The 20,753-nt window shown below is 40.5% G+C and overlaps 1 protein-coding gene across 2 annotated transcripts in view; it reads right to left on the minus strand.

The window, feature by feature from the left end:
* Positions 1-1,787: 1,787 nt before the first annotated feature.
* Positions 1,788-20,753, minus strand: part of LOC148535178 (putative E3 ubiquitin-protein ligase HERC3) — a 97,633-nt gene continuing 78,667 nt past the window's right edge. For both annotated transcript variants that reach the window (XM_088464441.1, XM_088464442.1), the window contains 7 exons: positions 19,213-19,356; positions 16,172-16,338; positions 14,773-14,839; positions 11,038-11,120; positions 8,551-8,734; positions 7,559-7,661; positions 1,788-5,117 (listed from right to left, as the gene is read on the minus strand). In XM_088464441.1, the coding sequence (XP_088320567.1) occupies positions 4,909-5,117; positions 7,559-7,661; positions 8,551-8,734; positions 11,038-11,120; positions 14,773-14,839; positions 16,172-16,338; positions 19,213-19,356 (957 nt within the window). In that variant the 3' untranslated portion in view covers positions 1,788-4,908. The remainder of the gene's footprint in view (positions 5,118-7,558; positions 7,662-8,550; positions 8,735-11,037; positions 11,121-14,772; positions 14,840-16,171; positions 16,339-19,212; positions 19,357-20,753) is intronic.

Below are 20,753 nucleotides of genomic sequence, written 5' to 3' on the forward strand. Positions count from 1 at the left end.
CATGTCAGCACTGTACTATCATAAAAGCTGTCTACCAGTCTCATTTCTCTTATTCATGAAATTTGATTTAACTTTGTATGATAGATACACTGCTCACTTCACCCCAATATAACATTAAGCTACTGGTAATAAGGCAGCACTTTACGTGCAATGCGAGAAGGCATTTTATTAAAACTTCTTTTGATGACGAGCTTTTGATTACATCGTAACTGAAAGAGGTGCGTCTCGTTTAAAAAACAGGAACAATTTTGATAATTTAACTTTTTACCTTTCTGGCATGAGAGGAAAGGTTACCTTTATAAATAGGTTTTACTTAACTAGAAAAAAAAATATTTGTTACTAGTTGAGCACAGATTTCGTCATCATTTATTTGTAAGGTGCAGCAAAATCCAGAAATTCCAGACAGAATTGTTTGAATAAATGTTTAAAGTGTATCAATGTTTTTTATTTTACAGCAGTGTTGTAAACATGTGTGCAAAACACAAAATGTTTGTTACAATGTTATTGATACTGTAACTACAAAATATTTTGTGTGTGGCTCTTGACTTTACTAAAATGTCAACTTAATTTCCCACCCCTATCCTAGATGTTTGTTTTACTTTGAAGTCCCCTTGTGATACCAAATGTTGTGTGGAATGTACAGAGTTCACTGTAATGACCGGTTTATTGTATACACTCACTAGAATGCTGTCTATATTGTATAGAGGTCACCAGAATGCTGCCTGAATAGAGGCCACTAGAACAGGGATGTACTTATATGACCGCCGGTCACAATCCCAACGCCGGAATGCTGGCTAAGGAGTTATGACAGGCATCAAGATACCGACGCCTGTCATAATCCCGACGCCGGAAAGTAGAACGATGTGGGCCCGATCGAGGTAAGTACGGGCGCCAGTTCTACTTAGCCGCGGGGGAAGCGGGTTAGGTTTAGGGCACCCTGGGGGGACTTAGGGTTAGGCACCCCCCTGGGAAGGTTAGGGATAGGCTAGAGGAAGGGGGATTAGGCACTCCTGGGGGGAGATTAGGGTTAGGCCCTAAGGTGGGAGGTTAGAGTTAGGCACCCCTAAAGGCGGGTTAGGGTTAAGGGGGGGGGGGGGGAGAGGAGAGGGTTAGACTGACTTACCTGCGCTGTCTGCATTCTGTCCTGTCGGGACTTGAACCGGCGGGAAACAGCCGGCGGTAAAACAATCCCATTCCTTAGAACGTGTGTGGTATATGTCGACATTCATCATGTAGATAGTGGTGAAATGTCAATATGTTAGAATGATTACATTACATCCCTGGTAGCCCAGCGGTGACTTACCTTCTTCTGACAGCCGCATCTTCCAGGTCCCAGCGATCATGTGATTGTCACTTCTGGATCAGACCTCCGATCCTCCATCGTTTAGGTAAGTATTTTTCGTCCATCCCTAATCCCTACCCCCACCCTGTAGTGCCTAACTCTAACCTCCCCCACCCCCCACAGCCTAACCCTAATAAGCTCAGATAACTGCGGCCCATCTTGCTACAGGCAAGGACTGTTGTCTGTGACATCTGCCACCACTATCATCATGGTACATTGCCCTGGACTGTGACCTCCCTAGTATTCTCATATGTGCACTTGTACTTTTATAGAAGCAAGACATGATGGTTGTTGCGGATAAGGGCTGCCATAGTATTTAACACAAAGGCATGTCATCTGATTCAAATCTCAGTTTCTGTATTAAAAGAAATAAAAAAGATAAGTTTAGGACTTCTAAAAGCTATTCTAAAGGGGGCACACATAAATGAATACCATTACAAGGAAATAGGGGTAAATCATCTTTATTAACATCACTTTCTCAACCAAAGTCCTCCATTAAGACAATAGCAACCTTGCCAGTGATACAGATTTCAATATCAAGCAACCTTGGCATATACTTTAAAACCTTAGTGCATTTCAGTTTGTTTTTCGGTATTTATAGGGAGACTCTTCGCCTTTTATCTTACAGTTAAAATACCTTTAAAGAACATAATTAGAATATAGCCCGAAATTACTACTTTTTATGAGAAGCTAATAATTACTTAAGAGATAGTAATTTAAGCAACAGCTTATTTATAATCTGGTAAAATTTATACCAAGTATACTTGTACGTTACAGTTGAGCCACATCTAAATTGAAATTTTGTGCTATTTTCACTTAATAAAAAGAAATTCACAGCATGCAGAATACTGTATTGGTTTATTTTGTAGCATGGCACAAATAACGCAATGTGTTGTACTCTGCAGCAACCAAACAGAAGTGTGCTCTAATCAGTCCAAGGCAGAGGTTCCCAAACGCCACCATTACAGTCCAGGTTTTAAGGATATCCATGCTTGAGCACAGGTGACTTATTTAGTACCACAGTCAATTTAATTTAACCAGCTGAGCTCAAGCATGGACAACCTTAAAGCCTGGACTGTAATGGCGCAGTTTAAGGCAAATATTTTCTGATTGCTGTAGGTATATTTGCACAATATGTACCATGTTTTAAACACGACTTCAAGCGTATTCAATCCCCATTCTCAGACAGTGATGTTACACATATTGTAGTACTTAAAAAATTAACCATCCACAAAATCTTGTATAGGAAGAATGCATGTATTAAACATAATGCATATGTAGGTTATTACTTGTTATGGCCATGTCTTACTTATTACACCTTGCATATTTTATGTATATATGTGTATATATAAATATATAACCTGAAGAGATATATTTTTCTTGGCTTTTAAAAATCTAAACAAAGAGCTATGAAAGATAATTAGTGAGATATGATAATGTTTGAGGGCATGTTAGAACCTATCTCTTGGAACATATATAAATGCATATATGATTGGAAGGCAGTGGTGATTATGTTGTAGACCTGCATTTCAGAGGTTCTCCCGAGAACTATTGAGAAACAATGGTCTGTAACGTGACCAATTACAATTAGCAAATATTTCTCCAAGAAGAGAGAGAATATCAAATATAAACATTTTGTTTCCCTGCAACTGTCACCATCTTGACTAAGTAACCCATACGTATATCTAATACAGGCAAAAATGAGTAAGAAACAGCACGCACTGTGACACTATTGTCTAGGCATTGACGCTCATTTGTGATCACAGAAAATAAAGGTGATGTGTTCTCAATGCAAACGCCATGTATACCTATTTGTGCAATGATTATAGATTCTGCGTGTGAAAACGGCAGTCTATGCGGTGCAATATTGGGCACCTTTTGATAGAGGGTGCTGGGTGAATCAAGAAGTTCATTGCCCAGTGTGGGCCAGGCACATGAAAATCCCTACTTCTGTAACTAGTTTTCAGGACATTATGAAAATAAGGGAAGATGATGTATTCATAGGGGAATTTACTTTTTCCTTGCAGAAGGACATGTTTTTTTTTTTACCCCGTATGTCCTCGGACCTGGTGGAAACTAATCAGTACCCTATATTTTAATTAAGTGGTTTTGGCACCTTTTAAGGAGCCCTTTATATGGGAAAGCGCATGTCTTGATGTAATTTCCAATTCCATTATCACCACTGTTAAAGAAAAAAAAAGACATTAAAACGTGGTTCATTTAACTAGGAAAGTCCAAATGTCCCCATACTCTAGATTTTATGACATAAATGGGGCTAAACTAAGCAATGTGTGGAAATGAATATAGTAACTATAGACTGGACTTGATATTGACACTCCTTACTATTGGATCTACAATACTGCAAATATAGGCAGAGATTAATTTCCCCATGGTTAGTTATTAATATGGGGAAGTCATCATGCACCTATATCCAGATGTGTCCACATATATCTATTAAACAGCCCTTCTAGTCGCGCCCTGCCGCGGCGTGACTCTGTAGCAATAAGTATCGCTTTGTGTGACTTTTCACCTTCCAGTGCATCTTATTTGCACAGCAATGTGAATAGGACGTACAAGAAGCTTCTGCTGATTAAAATGATATGCAGCATGACTATATTCTGTGTGCAACTGCGGGAGTATCTGCATGCAAAATGCTACGATAGTGTCACAGCTGCGTAGACGCTTGGCGCTACAGTCACAGGGCGCTCATGTGTGTACTGCGACTTGTAGCACACAGAGGATAGATGCAGGATAGATGTACTGTATGCAAGCACACAAATAGTTACTATGAATAGTGCAAATGTGCCTACGTACACCTGCATGCTTTGCTCTAATTGCAAATGCAGAATAATTGTATGCAGCAGGAGTCTTAAAGAGTAGCCATTTGATTAGATGCACATAATATAACAAAGCTTTAGGTTTCCCTGAAAATTCTTTATACATAGATCATTAATTTGTGATATGGGTTTTAATGTTTGGGTCACATGAATGATCATTTCCAGATATAAAAGTAAGCAGACCATAAAAAAAGAAGAAAGCAATCTGGGTTTGAATCATCTGTTATTCTCCTTTATACAAACTAGGTTGTGTGCGTTTTTTATTAAGTCAACTACGTATATGCCTTTGGACCAGATGAGATGAAAAAACAAACAGGACATCACTGATCCAAAACCTTTAATGTTCTGAAAGAAACTTGGTGCCAGGAAAAAGCCTTTGAGAGAACCTGTCCTGCTGGATATTGTTTGCTTGCTCTCACCACACCAAGATATAACACTAACCATAATACAATGAGATAAAAGGGAACACATGTAAAAGAGTAAAACCAAATGGTAAAAACATTAGCGAACTGAACAAATATCAAATACTTTGAGATGCCCATAGCCCACACAGGATTATTATTATTTTTTTTTTTTTACATTTTTTTTAATTTACAAAAATAGAAACTGATGCATTTCTTGTTTTTCTATGTATACAACATTGAGTGTATTTTACATTAATATTAAATAAGCCCAATAGAGATAAAGTGCATGTAGATAGAGGGAAGTATGGAAACACAAGACTATTTCTCATACTAAGCTGAAGCCCTCATAATGGTCTATGGCTTGGTTGAGCCGTGTCCTGAGGATTTCTTTGTTGCTGTACTTGGGCAGGTCCAGAAGGTTGTAGCATGTGTGCGCTACAGGCAGGTGATCTTCCCCAGAGGCGATTGGCTGGATGATGACGTGTAAGCTGGACATTCCGTAGATGGGAATACGGTCACTGCCGGTGAGAAACACTGAAAGGAAAGCAGACTTCTTAGTGTTTTGACAGAAAACCATCTTCACAAATAGTCAGATTGCATCACTCCTACATTACAGATTGATTGACACAAAGATGCTTTCCACTACTGTCCCTGGATATTGCTGCCGGTAAAACACTTTCCATAGAGAACCATTGCAAAGGTGATATAGGCATTAAAAAAACAGGAGCCTGGAGAGTTAACATAAGGGCTGATGTTTCCTCTAGACTCCAGCAGTAATAACAGCAGTGTAACCTGGATCTAACACATGTTGGCCTACTTCGCAGAACAGCTACTAATACTTTCAGTTGGCACACTGACTGATAGCAAAATCCATGACAATCTCCTGCTACTCATTAGGAATTCTGGATTCAAAATAATACCCATACTTGATTACTTTTTACCCCGGCCACTTGGGAGATGCTAGAAGGGGAGGTGCTGATGTTGGCGCGCCATGAATTGTGTCATTGCAGCCTGACCCCCAGTGTACAGTGCTGCCTTTTGGAGCAGTGGACGTCACCACGATGATATGATAATATTTCACCAAGTGTCCAAGAGCGCTCCATGGAATTCGTCAGGCTCAAGGACCATGTATACAGATTTGGCATCTTTATACTCAGGAGAATTAGCCAATTAACTATGGTATATAATTTTGGGGTAAGGAATGTGTATGTATAACTTGCTGCTGGGCAGCCCTCTCCATTGCCAGTTTATCATCCATTGATGGATTGGAGGTGCTTTAGTATATGGCGTTGAGTTGTCCAAGGCTTCAATTCCTCCTGCATGTCTAAATTTCCATTGACTCTCAGGGGTAAATTTACTAAGGTGGGAGTTCTATTTAAGAAGTGATATTGTTCATAGCAACCAATCAGATTCTACTTCTCATTTATCTAGCACCTTCTAGAAGAGAATACCTGGAATCTGATTGGTTGCTATGGCAAACGTCACTTCTTAATAGTACTCCCATCTTAGTAAATTTACCCCTCACTGTTCTGTAGAGCACCGACTGAGAAGAGAGAGTTACTGACTGTTGTGAGACAAATCACTACATGGACTGTCACATACTGGGTACAAAGTAACTTCAAATAACTAAAGCATTATCTTTAAATAAATTAACATGGTTTACATTTTAATAACACAGTACAACTGATGTGGTAATGCAGACTAAAAGTAAGCTAAAAAGAACTGGTAAAACCAAATCGCATGATATGTGCATGGAAAACCTTTTTAAAAATGCATGACATAAACGCAACTAAAACGCGCGTTTAATTATGCAGTAGCACCAATCTTCCCAATGTATAACTGTGGGACTTTTTGAAATCTCTTCCTCTAACATGTAACACCACAATTCTTGCAGTTAACAGAGGAACCAAGCCAAACTTTCTAGTAGAGAAAAATACATGTCTAATTAGTTGCTAAGGGAAACTCCACCATTTCTACTCCATTGTCTTTTATTTTTACTTACTTTTGTAGCTGAAGACGCACACATTCAAAATTAGACTTCAGGCTCATCCATAGTAATGATTCCTCTCACTGTGCTCCAAATGGAACATTTTTAGACTAAACTTTTTGCCATACTTTTTCTGCCACCCACACAAAGTTATGCAATAAAAATGAGGTCTTCCATCAAGCAAATTGGTGGCTTCCTACAATCTAACGTAATTTTTTTTTTTTTTTACCCCTACAGGGGACGAAACTTGTTGGGGACACTTTGGGACTTCCATTCCATCCCATTGACTTTTTTTTATAACCTGTTCATTGTTGTTGAATATTTGAATTTTTTCTTGTCAATACCTTTATGAGCTATACCTGTACCACAAGGACCAGCCAGGTGTGTGGACAGGCAATAAAGCCCTTTTGTTTTTATCCCATACTCTCCATGTGATAGTGTATTATTCAGGTCTAGCCGGATCTATATTAACCCCTCACACTCACACACACTAACCCTGTGGAGCAAGGATGCCAGGTGGACAAGCTGACAAGTGGCAAGATCTGGGTAAGTCTGCATATCTTACCTATTGCACTGCACTTTAGTGCTCACCAGCACCTGATGCCCCGGTTTTCTGTTTCTTCCTTCTATGTTTGACATCTGAGGTGGAGACGCAACCAGGCTAGACCCATACCAGTGGAGAAGGGGAAAGACGTTCTAATAGTGACTTTCACCATACTAACTCAATTTGGGACTTTATAAAGAACACACCGCCCAAAGCTTTTGCATACCAGTCCTTTTAAGCAATTACTGATCAACAGACTCTTTAAGAACACCCATCCCACAGAACTACGAGGTGGATCACACCATAAGTTCACGCACATAGTAATTCTAAGCTATTTGCAGTAAATATACTAACTAAACCTCAAAGCGCTAACGCTAACCCTTGTTATATCACAATCTAACATAATTACTATATCAAGATAGGCAAAAAACCATAGCTACTTACACAAAAACTTCTTTTTCTTCTCCAGTGGGAATTCATGGAAGGTTTCCCAAAACATCCTGACGGTAGGGTGCACAGCTGAGTATTCACCTTTGTAGATCGCATTCTGTAACAGAGCCCAGTAAGCCTTATTGTTAGCACTGCATATCAGCTGTAACTCTGCTTTAAAATTAAAACTGCGGATACCCATAGCCCTTTCCCCCATGCTGCATAATTAAAGGACAACTATGTATAATTTAAGATTAAATATAGAATCAGTAAGAGTGAAATATAGATTTAGTAGATCCTAGCTGTTATCTATTTGGTATAAATAAAATATTGCACCAAGATCTAGATTTTGCTTTGTATTTTATTGTTGGCATAAATTACCCTAATATTGTGGTGCTGCAATGGTTATCAACATATTGAATTATGAACAAAAGGTCACTTTGGTGTAAACACTATGAAGATGTATTATTACTTCTTAGCCGATAGTATTGTTGGAGCAACATTGTGGCACAGTGGTTAGCATTGCTTCCTCACAGTAACGGAGTCTTGGTTCTAGTTAGGACCAGGGTACTATCTGGTACAACGATGTTTGCATGGGTTTCCTTCGGGGGCTCTGGCTTTCTCCCACAATTCAAAGACACAATTCAAAAATTAACTGTAGTAAGTGTGTCCATGTGACTGATTAAACATTTTATGTAATGTGTTGCATAATGTGTTATATAAAAACTGTTATTAGATAATAAATATATATGGTCTGCAATCTAGGAAACCTCAGCCCAGATAATGTATACAGCAAGTTTTAGGACCAGAAAGGGAAGCTAATGCGGAGAATCAGTGACCTGCACACAGTGATCCCAAGTGATTAAAACAGTCAGAAACATTAAAATGTGAAACACAAAAAAATAATACAAAACTCGGTAATAGCTTTCCAAATTTCAAAGAACGTTTTATAGAAACCGGGTCTGAGTATAGTAGTCACTATGCATATGCTTCTCTGTGGTACTCACCTCTTCCAGCTCTTGCCAGTTATAGTTGCTGCTGCCAACCACCATGGCCTTCAGTTCAGACGGCTGAAAAAGTTCAAGGACTTTCCCACCACAAACTTTGAGGAATCCTGTAGAGAAGGCCTCATACCATTCCTGTACTGACTTGTTGAAAACATAGTTTACATAAGCATCGACAAATTCTTGTCTGGAAAGAATCAGAGAAAAATTATTAGTAGTAATATTGGGCACATGTCCCTATTCATATAGAAATTGCAACATATAATTAACTACCATTTCCAGATTTGTAAGAATCCCACTGAGGTCCAGGCATCTAGAGAGGTTTCCGAAGCCCCTGTCTCTGCCTTCTGCCCTGCAGGTGTTCTAGCTCATTGTCCTTGCTTCCTCTGTGCAGTATATCCTTACTATTTGATGGATGCCCTTATAAAGGACTTCTGGTCTGGCTTTATAAACAGTAGTGGCTTTAACAGCACATGCAGCATCAACATCTGAGAATTTCTCACTATTCTCGGGTTAGGGTTCATTGCCTGCTATGTCTGCCCAGCCTACAGGGTTTCATCTCTGTGCTCCTGTACATGAAGAAATCTAGGCTAGTACAGTAATGTGACTTTTGCTTTTCAAATTACCAGGTGTAGCTTGACCCAGTCCCTGACAGACTGTAATTGTGCTTTAATGCTGGGTACACACTAGATGATATGTCGTCCGATCCTCCGGATCGGAGTGACATATCGGGCACATCATCTAGTGTGTACATGGCTTTTACAGAGAGTCCCATAGCTATAGTGCCTTAAGTAAAGAAAAAACAGCCTTATTGTTTTGCTTATCTGTGTCTGATTTATCCATGAAAGCAACAGATAAGAGGCTGTATCTGTCTGACTATAGTAAGATACACTAAAACGGTTCAATAGACATCACTTCAGTTAAAGCAGAACACTGTAGTGTAGACATCCTTCCAGTAGATCTACAACTGGTAGTTACGCAGGTCTCTTTGAATCAATTTATAGATGCAGCCATCTGAAGAAGTGATTCCAACAGGCTCCCCAAGTCCCCGGGCTACCTGCTGTCTTCCACTGAGAAATTTATTTTTAGCACCAATGAAAACTTCACCAACATCTCTATAGTCCAGTCCAGAACAGTCCTCAAGATTATTTAATAAACAAAGTGCCAGATCCAAATATGTAAATGATTATCACAATCAACTGGGACTGTACTACTTGACCAAAGAGTTTCTTTTCATGGTATTTTTTTAGAAACAACGCTCTATTATATCTTATTACATCAAAACTTTTGGACATTGACTAAAGCATTATAAATACTCATTTTGCAATTTAAAGAACCACCATAACCAAAAATTTAGTTTGGATACAGGGCCTGATTCAGACCCGCTCGCAAGCGGGTCGATGGTGCCCTAGTGCGCATGACGGAGGGAGCTCTGTCGTGCGCATGCGCGAGACCCGAACAACGACGGGGTAGCCGTCGTTATGGGTCTCGCACCAAAGGGGCCGTGCTGTCGATGGTGAGTGACAGCTCGCCCCCTTTGGCGGGCGTGCCAGGGGCGTGGCTGCCAGACGGAGGCGCCTACCGTCTGGGTCCGGCCCCACTGACATCACTAGTGGTGACCATCGCGACCAGCATCATGGACGCTCGCATAAGCTGTGGGTGGTAAACCACAGCTATGTGAGCGTCCAAAAGGCCGGATGGAAAAAGAAAAAAAAAAAAAACCCGCCCTGATTCAGAGCGTCCGGCTCTGAATCAGGCCCACATTTCACAACAAATGCAAAGTTAGATTTACCAGTTGTGTGGTGATCCAGTGATTCAGCAAAGGTTCTTGTGCTGCTCTCTGCTGAAGTGACATACATTTACAATTACAGGGCGGGGCAATCATCACCCGTCCATTGGTGTCAGTAACACAATTTTGGTGTATGGAAAGGCTCAACTTCAGAGTGCTAGCCCACTATAGCATTGGTGAGAAATGGGGTGGGGGAGTGACATGCTGGATCACATGACCACCAAAGCACATGTAATTCTAATATTTTTCATACTGTAGTGAACATTTCAGGCTTTGGGTGGACTTCTTTAATGTCAACTAAAGAACCATCACCAATCAGAAAATGTATACCTTTGAATCACCACAGAGTCCTCTCTCTTTTAGTGCAAACACATCTGTACCCAGGACACACAGGTCACTAGAAATAATTTAAAATGCTTTGGCCTGCCTGCCCTCTACACTGTATAGCAACATCCTGTCCTGATAGATGACCAGAGCACTCAGCATTTTGTACAATCCAAAAGGTCGCCACAACACAAGGGCCTATTTATTGAGTTTGGAATATGATTGCACATACAGGTTAAGAATGGTCACCTTCCTACCAGTTTTACTACTGTGTACAATATTGGCATCATCAAGTTCATAGGAATTGGGCACAGACCAATTACCCTATATTGCTGCTAAGAATAGGGGCATCCATATAAATGTCACATGTAACATACCGGTTTTCTTTATTCACAGTTATCTTCTCTCCTCCAGGCACTAAGGGTTTTATTTCAGTGAGCCCATAACTTTCCCTACAGATCTAAAATAAAAAAAACACAAAATATTTCAGTCACAGTAATATAGTTTCATATATTATTTATGTTTTCATTTACTAGGACGACTTTAAGGACAAATATTACAAATCAGTGTGTTCGGTGGCTTCAGTATCTGTTTTGCCAACGTGATAGGACATAAATTATGCCATTCTTTTCTAATGTAAGTTTAGAATAAAAATGACAGGTTCGCCTTCCTATTGCTTTAGGAAGACTAAAGATAAATCCCCCTTGTCAGGCTTCTTTCTAAATTTACTGCCAAAGTATTTTCCAGTATCCCTGTTCCAAAGTGTAGTGCCCTCTCCAACCTGAAGTTGGATCATACCACACGATAGCCACATCCCAAGGAAACGGTGTTCCTGCTGCCACTTTGATCTTCTCAGAGAAACAGTGTGGTCATTTTGCCTGACGGGACTACCAGGATTCAATGTCTCCTGGATTCATTTCATTTCTGGCGGGGCAATCAGAAGTCTCTCCGTACCCCAACTCTGTGCCTACTGGCTGGGGCTCAAGTAAGGTAGAAAACAACCATGAATCTGCCCATGGGACTTGCCAGAAATATACCAGCATTCTGGTTGCCGTTTGCATAACAACAACGGATGAACACCGATTACCACTAGACAACCAGGGCAAGTTATTTGTTTATTTAAATGTATCTTTTCTTTTTTAACATTGGGAAAACATATACATTAATATTCGTTCACTTTTATATTATTATATAGGTCGAGTCTCCCATATCCAAAATGCTTGGGACCAGGGGTGTTTTGGATATTGGAATATTTCGTATTTTGGAATATATGTATACCATACAGAGATATCTTGGGAATAGGACCCAAATCTAAACACAGAATGCATTTATGTATTCTATACACACAGCCTGCATGTCATTTTATACAATATTTTCAATAATTTTGTGGCTCAAACCGTTTGTGCACATACATGAAATGCATTTATGTTTCATATACACCTTATACACAGAGGCTGAAGGTCCTTTTATACAATATTTTTAATAATTTTGTGTCAAAGTTTGTGTACATTGAACCATCAAAACGCAAAGGTTTTACTATCTCAGTCATGCTAACACACAGGGGCACATACTGCAAAACATTTCACACAGCTCAAGCAAGGGGTCATAGACAGCTATCTGTCCTGAAGCTCCCGCCATCTGTAGGGGTTGTCCATAGTGATCCCCACTCAGGACACAGATGCCGTAAACTTCAGGACAGGTAAGCACTATATTTATTGTACTAGAGAATGTATGTAGAAAGCCAGTAAATGACATTAGACAACCATGGAAGTAACAAGACAGTGCTTTTCTGATCAAACCAATACTTGTGACATCCAATATTATCACAGGGATGTATCAGAATAAAGGTGCCAGGACAGAGCTTGAGAGAAAGCCCCTATCCTGGTGATGTGTACGCATCTGGCTTTCACAATGGTGAAAACCTTTACTTCCCGGGGCACACTCTGCCCATACACAGTAACGAAGTGCAGAGTGTGAAAAATGAGCATGCAACCTGTGTCTGATAGGACACAGGCTGTATGCAGAAAGAAGAAAAAGGTTTGGAATAGAAAATAAATAAAAGAAAAAAAAAAAAATGTAACTGCACCCAGGGATCTCTGGGCCTGATTCAGAGCCGAACGCTCTGACCAGAGCGCTCGCTCTGAATCAGGGCCCTCCTCCCTGAAAATGGAGTGGCCTTATGGACGCTCGCATAGCTATAGCGAGCGTCCATGATGATGGTCGCGATGGTCAAGACCATCCCGACCATCGGGCTTGCGATGGAGACCCTGCGGTAGGGTCTCGCTGCCGCAAGCCCTGGAGTGATTTTGGCTCTATCAGAGCCAAAATCACTCCCACTGATATCACTAGTGATGTCAGTGGGGCCGGCTTCAGACGGTAGGCGTTCCCATGGGAACGCCTCCGTCTGGCAGTCACGCCCCCGGCACGCCCACCAAAGGGGGCGTGCTGTCAATCAACATCAACAGCACGCCCCCTTCGGTGCGAGACCCGGAGCGACGGAGAGCCCGTCTCCATCCGGGTTTCGCGCATGCGCACGACGGAGCTCCCTCCGTCGTGCGCATGCGCAGTGGGGCAACATCGGCCCGCTTGCGAGCGGGTCTGAATGACCCCCTCTGACCGGTGGCCTGCTTCTGTAACCCGGTCATCTGACATGCAGTGAATGTCCCAACCAGCATCTCAATTGACCACACAGCACAGCTGACCTGGGTTACAGAGCAGCTCACAGACCAGAGCTCCCTGTGTGCAGGGATAAACATTTATCTTCTTCCTGCATGCTGCCTGTTTCCTATCAGACACAGGCTGATCACAGACCTCGGCTCTGGGCTCAGTGTCCCAATCTGTTGTGTGAGGGATGGGTGAGTTGCTGGACGGATATCAGTGCCGCTCACTCATCGCTCATTGTCAGTGTTATCAGCTCTGCTGTGCCTGCGATTACTGCACGGCAGAGCAGAAGAAAAGGGGAAGGATCTCCAAATATCCCTCTCTCAGCAGAAGTACAGCGGAAAGCCTGTGCCAATACTATCTGAAGATGGCGTCAGTTTAGAAGGGCTGCCTCCGAAAAAAATTAGAGCTTGGTAAATTCGGACTGATCGCATTTTCCATTAGAGGTATAGATAGTGCGATCAGCATTCGGAAGGGATATGCGAATCTTAGGGCATGGAGGAGATTTTTGCAAAATGTCCTTCACAAGCCTTTGATATATTTAAGTGAAACTAAAATAATGTGAAGAGTGAAAACATCAATTTTCACATTATTTTTGTAAAAATAAATAAATAAATAAATATATATATATATATGCTCCTATACCACATCAGTTAATTACCTTTTTGAGCATGCATTTGAGCTGCATTACCTTTTGAGCATGCATTTGAGCTGCATTACCTTTTTGAGCTGCATTACCATGCAAGGATGCTAGCACTGTGTGTAAGGGATTTGTACAATGTAAATGTTTGCATTAATTCAAGTCTAGTGAGAATAGAACATTAAAAGTGGTTATTTTTTGTTTTGTAGGATATTTTGCAACTACTCAAATACAATTCAGTATGACACTGATTGGCAATAACCAGGTGTAGCATTTACAACCTGCTTTATGGCATAGAAACCATTTGCACAGGTAAAAAAGCAGTAAGATGATAAATATCTTATTTACTGACTGCAAAATCTGCTGATATGCCACACACTGACTGCTGTGCATCTATGCAGATTTGTTCCGCAAGCACATAAGTTGCATACCTGCAGTTTGGGAAATACACCATACAATAAGAATACACCAACATGTGCCAGTGCATAACATGAGTATGTTTTGTTTACACTTCCCAGCATGCAGAGAGTCTGGTGTATTTTGACTGTAGGATCACCCCATTCATAACTGTAAACATTTAATTTTCTCTCTCCTAAAATACTGCTAATTTCAGATTCATTTAGGTATTCCATAAACCAAAGAGAGTGAAGACACTATTATGTGTCTCATATGTATTTGAATTTTTTTTATGGCATAGATATTTCACCATATACATGATCTTTTCAACATAAAATGTGCCTCCAGCCATTGTGCTTCTAACATGAACCCAACAATTTACAGAGGTCTAGTACTGTGCAATCCATCTCCTTACTGTGAAATTAAGGCAAAAAGTGTCCTCAACGTCTTCTTCGCTATAGTCTAAGAGCTGCTGTAGGCTCCTATAGGAACAATAGTAAACAAAAGAGCAAAAAAACAGACAATATGAATATGCATCTGGTAATTATCAAAACCTTTTTTTAGGCTCACATAAATCAGCAATCAATTGAGGCAATTCTGCGTTTTGCAGATGATTGTGTAAAAAAAATCAATAAAAAAAAAATCATCAATGTATGATGTTTACAGATCGCAGATTCCGACCAAAACGCGATTGGAATTGGTAAATCAGGTTATTCAACATGTTGGATATCACCGACCAATCTGGGCTGTAGATTGCTAGTGTGTGGTAACAATCAGCAGGTGTGCAGACCGTTACTAGTAAAATGATGACCCTTTCAAAATTGACAGATCTGTCTTTGCAGATATTTTTCAGTGATTTACAGATCATATTCAGTAAAGTATGTGCACAGATTGGTGGTTTGGGGTATCTTTAAATTGAGGGAAAAAAAAAAAATAAAAAAAAATCACAGGATCTGTCAATCGCTGGATTGTGATGGATGATGTATGGGACCCTTAAGTCAATTTCATTTAAATTCAATTAATCCCTGACAGTCACAGGATAAAACACACCGTGGAGTATTATGGGTTAGTTTGTATTTGTGTGTAGCTTTTAAAAGAACTGATTTTTGTAATCGTATTGAGCTACCTGATACTATTCCATCAGTCTAGGGTCCCCACCTTCAAATACTGTGCACACAAACGATTTAGTGATTTTAAATAAGGAACTATTATTGAAAAAAAACAAAGATTTCTGGGATATCAGGATTAAAATTAGAACATGTTGGAAACATAAGAGAAGGCTGGTGGGATTCAAGTTTCAGATGTCCACAGATGAAACAGAAAGATAGTCACAAGGTGCCAGTCAAAAAGAGGTGCATTTCAGCAATACCATAATAATATATTATATATTACACACACCATACTTTTACATTGTATTGTGGGGGTGCTAATCCATTATGTTGTCTGAGCTGGCAAGTAAAATGTTTTACTTATGCCATTATGTAATGTAGCAACAGGACAGAGCTCACATTTTAGCTTTTGGAGCAATATTGGCATTTTTAAACAAATACTTGAAATTGCCCTCAAACCTGTGGCAAGAGAGAGGGGTCTCATCTCGTCTCAGGTTAGGTATATTTCTGCATCAGTGTTAATATGATTGGAGAACAATGAAACCTATATAATCACAACCTGGGCATATATACTGTCAATAAAATTTTTAACTGTTCCATGAAAATAATAAGGCTCCGTTTCTCCTGGCTCTTTGATTGTAATGTTTAGTGTGGGTTATATGAAACAAACAACAGCAAATTCTTGTTTTGCACTGTTGGATATACCTTCCTTCTGTGGGTGACAGCTCCTTCAGATCGTCTAAATTGGCTGGAACATTCAGTAGTTTCTTATATAGCACCAATGGAAAGTGGAGATCAACCACTGTGAAGTTATAAATGGCTAAACCACACATGATGCCAATTAGATGGAACCAGTTGTGCTCTACAAAACACTAGAGGTTAAAGCATAAAGTAAATATACAAGTTTACAAGTGTAGGAGTAATAAATACTAATAAATGTACTTAATCAGAATGTTTCATAATAGTAATCCTATAACATGAAGTCAATGATTCGCCTACTGTACATCATACAAGACACTAAAGAAAAAAATATATTGATTTGAGAGTCCTATTTCCAGATTATAACCTGTTGTCCCTGTCGCAAGGCTGGGCTGGTCTTACAAAATAAACCCAGGGGTAGACATTGCCTTTATTGTAATTATCAAACATCAGTTTTAGCGATAGTATTGTTATTTATTCCTGGTGTTGTTCTGCAAAAACACATCAACTTCAAAGAGACTGCTCTATAAATTGTCCTAAACAGCCTTTAAAAGACCAGTAGCCCTAGTGGCCTGGTTTCTCGTTCCCGTCTCAGGAATGTATAGTCATGGCCATGGCTATTCTCCAAACAGGTGTGTTTCTGCTAAGGTCCAGGATTGCATATCACTCATTTGCGTCAGTCAACACATCCTCACTGAACATTGCCTACGTGATAACATCTCATTATAGAAAGTTTGCTTGTAAGTGTAGATGAGATCAAAATTCACCACTTTTAGAGCATGCACAGTACAAATTCTTACAAAATAAAGCTCCCACAAAAGGGTTGTGTCTGTATTAGCTCCATAGCTAGAACCCATGCAGTATACACTGGCTGTCCTTGGGATTTATACTTCGTAAACAATAAAATGGAGGGGATGGGTTTAATAGTTTTAAACCAGTGGTTCCAAAACTGGGTGCCTCAGGATGGTAGTCCAGCACCAAATAAAATTATTTTTATTCAGTGTGATTGGCAATCATTAGCACTGGGTTTGCCTATCAAAAAATGTGGACCAAAAGTACTGAACCTAAGGGTGACATATATGCACATTTTACTTAACTGAATTTTTGCTGAATTTCTCAGTAAAAAACTTTTTGGCCTAGAGGTGTGTGGAAAAAATGCTGATACTCTAGGGCGCCATGATTCAAAAAAGTTTGGGAACCACTGGTGTAAACTATTAAACTTGAGCCATTCGGAATCAATATGACGTACCGCCGGACGTGAGCCCGGCGGATGCAATACCGACGCCAGAAGACAGAACAGTGAAGATCCCGACAAAGTAAGTAACTAACTATCCCTAACCTTTCCCCCCCTAACCTCCCCACAGGGGTGCTCAACTCTAACCCCCCCCTCCCCGCACCCTAAACCTAACCCTCCCGGTTGTCTGACCCTGACCCCCCTGGGGGGTGCCTAACGCCCCATTCCCCTAGCCTAAACCTAACCCTCCAGGGGGGTGCCTAACCCTAAGTCCCCCCGGGAGCCCCTACACCTAAAAGCCCCCCCCTCCCCCGCGGCTGTCCGCTCCAGATGCCTGGCTCACCTTCGTTCGGTATGCCAGGTGCTGGGATTTCGGCGGGTGGATAATGATAGGCGTCAGGATTTCAACGCCCATCATTAGTCCCATGTCGGGATTTGACAGCTGGGAAGCCGGCGGTGGGCATTTCGACCGACGGCTTCCTGACTGCATACCGAGCCAGTCCTGTGCGCTTCTTACAGTGTTTGATTGTAATGGCACAGAGTAGCACCACATCTCTAGACTGTCACCGATGTGTTGTAGCAAGATTGGCAGCAGCATGGAGACTGACCTCTACCTCGTCTGCCTGCCAGTCAATGATTAGTGTCTGTTTGTCTGCAAGTTAAGTGAGGCAGGTCTGATTCAGAGATGTCAGTGATGTCCCCTGACCATTCAATCTTCATTGCCGAGAGTTCTCAGTCCTGTGTGGAAATGGAGGCATCACATTCCCTTGCTGCTTTGAGATACCGGATTATAGACCACATCCTCATACCAAACAGAGTACGTGATTGGGCACTTCTGCTACTATGATCAGAGTGTATGTAGACTCAACACGTAGCAACACAAAGCAACACTTGGACTTTCCGGTCACATTGAATTACAGTTGTTTTTCTGTGGGATGCTTTATTCTTTAATTTTTGTTTATCGTATCTTTTGAATTTTTTATGTCTTACTTTTTCAATTGTTCTGAGTTTTTTTTACTTGTCTTGGTTTTCCTAGTCATATATGTACCATAATATATTCAGTGCATATTGTTTCTTATAGCATCTATATATATTATATCATTCATTGCTATTGATATATTATTGTTTTTCCAGGTTCAATTAGCCTGCCCTTATTACTAATTTGACTGTCATGATATGAATTTGTAGGTGACAGTATTATCAGGTCTTATGTACCGTTTATTTGCTGATCTTAACTACTGATCCTTATGTCTATTTGCCATTGTAATGGTTTACGTTCATGCACTTTTTATTACTGTATATTTTAGTACTTCTGTGTTTTCCCTCTCTACCCTGTGCTTCCTTATGCTACGGAACTTTGCCTGGTCTCCGCCCAGTTTACTGTATGTGGGTGACTGTGCATCCTATCACCATGGTGATCTCTTGCTTTTCTCCCATACACTGCTCTGGCCACGATGCCACACGTCTAACGAGACCTGTGACGTCAGTTGGTGCGCAGGGTCTGGGAAGCGGTGAGCCGGTGTGAGAGCTCTGGTGAATGGCATTTAAATCGGGTTAAGTTTTGCTTTGTTTTGCACCCTGACGAAAATGTATGCCTAACATGGAAACGTCGTTCCCCACCTTGGACTGGTTTGAGTTATTTCTGCACTGAGTGCTGCCATGTAATGGTATGCACAGTCATCCTTCACAACAGATCAGGTTGGAGGGCACCTGCCTTCTATTTTAATTTTCTATCTTTCACTCAAATACAAGTTTCATGGTTTTCATTGCAGATTGTGCATTTAAGTGTAACAGTTTGTACTCAGCGACTTACTATGTCAGAAAACCAGAGCAGGTTGGAGTCTGGAAAGACCGTGAACATTCCATAGATAGGGTTTAAAAGTTCTTTGAGAAGCAGCAGAAAGAATTCTTTAGTAACACCTCCATCATCCACAGCATCTTCACCATCAAATATCACCTGTAAGGCAAAGTGTGAGTACTGTAAATTATGCTAGAGGGCCAATATTTTTACCTAAAATGTCCCCGAATACGTAGATTTACAAAAATGCAAAATCAAGTTTAAATATTTGTGATATTTAAAAAAACAAAATCTTGGGGATTTTTTTTATTTGAAATTATTTTATAGTTTAAAAAAACAAATAACAACTGTACTGTATTAACTTTAATATATTTACACACTATAATATATATATATATATATATATATATATATATATATATATATATATATATATATATTACACACACACACTCTCTCTATCTACATTATAATTGTGTAAGTAAGGCTGTCCCATCTCTTCAATGCGCAATCTGGGAGACAGAACAGCCTTAGGAGAGGAGGGCCAGCCACCAGGGTAAATAAATATCGAAAGGGAGATGGGGGGTTGGAATGGAACTGAAGGGGCGACAGTAGAGTAGAGTGGTGGGGAGCCGAGCATAAGTGGGGCGGACTAAGGTGACCAGGCATATGCAGGGTGGGTTCAATCAGAATTTACATTCCAATCAGCCATAACATTACAACTAGTAAATAAAAGAAATATGTCTGCATTTAGCTAAGTGGTGTCCCCAATGATGTTCAGTAAGACTATTATGACTAATGGTGAACCTGCGCTTACTTTTTGTGGAGATCGCTAGCTGCAGGTACTAGGAGGTAATACAAATCTCCTAATTTTGATGCTAAAATATAGCGGGTATGTGCCTAGTCTTGGCTATAGACTAGTTGTGCATGTTTGCTGTTTAGAACTGGGTGTTCAATCTAAAGTCCTTTTTATAACCCCCTATTGTAAGAGAAGTGTACACATGTCTTATAGGATGAGAAAAGTGATGTTTATTTAAAAGTATTTAGGGACACAGTTCTTCTCTCTATAAACCATTGTGTATGTAAATGAAAAATAGAAATAACAATATAATATGTTCCAAAAATAAGAGTTATGGTAAAACTTATCTTTGTTAACTCTCTTTCTTCGAAGTCCATATGGTCCACAGGGAGACCTTGGGGGGTGTAGGTGGTAGTTGAGAACAGGGCACCACACAATTAAAGCTATCAGCTCTAAGGATGCACTGGTCCAACCCCCTATACCCCACCCCCGAGCCAGAGGCACCTCAGTTCGTGACAAGCCAAAGGCCGGAAAAGAGAGAAATAGGGCTGGTACACACAAGAATCACACTCTCACGTAGAAGGAGATGGGAAACCGGTAACCAGAAACATAGCCCATATGAAGCCAGGTGCGTCAGGGCAGGTGCCCTGTGGACCCTATGGGCTTCGAAGAAAGAGAGCTAACAAAAGGTAAGTTTTACCATAACTTATTTTCTTCTTCAGGGTCCATAGGGCTCCACAAGGAGACCTTGGGGATG

The sequence above is a fragment of the Taudactylus pleione genome, unplaced genomic scaffold (genome assembly GCF_031769625.1).
Source record: "Taudactylus pleione unplaced genomic scaffold, aTauple2 ptg000055l, whole genome shotgun sequence".
In the NCBI taxonomy this organism is placed as follows: Eukaryota; Metazoa; Chordata; class Amphibia; order Anura; family Myobatrachidae; genus Taudactylus; species Taudactylus pleione.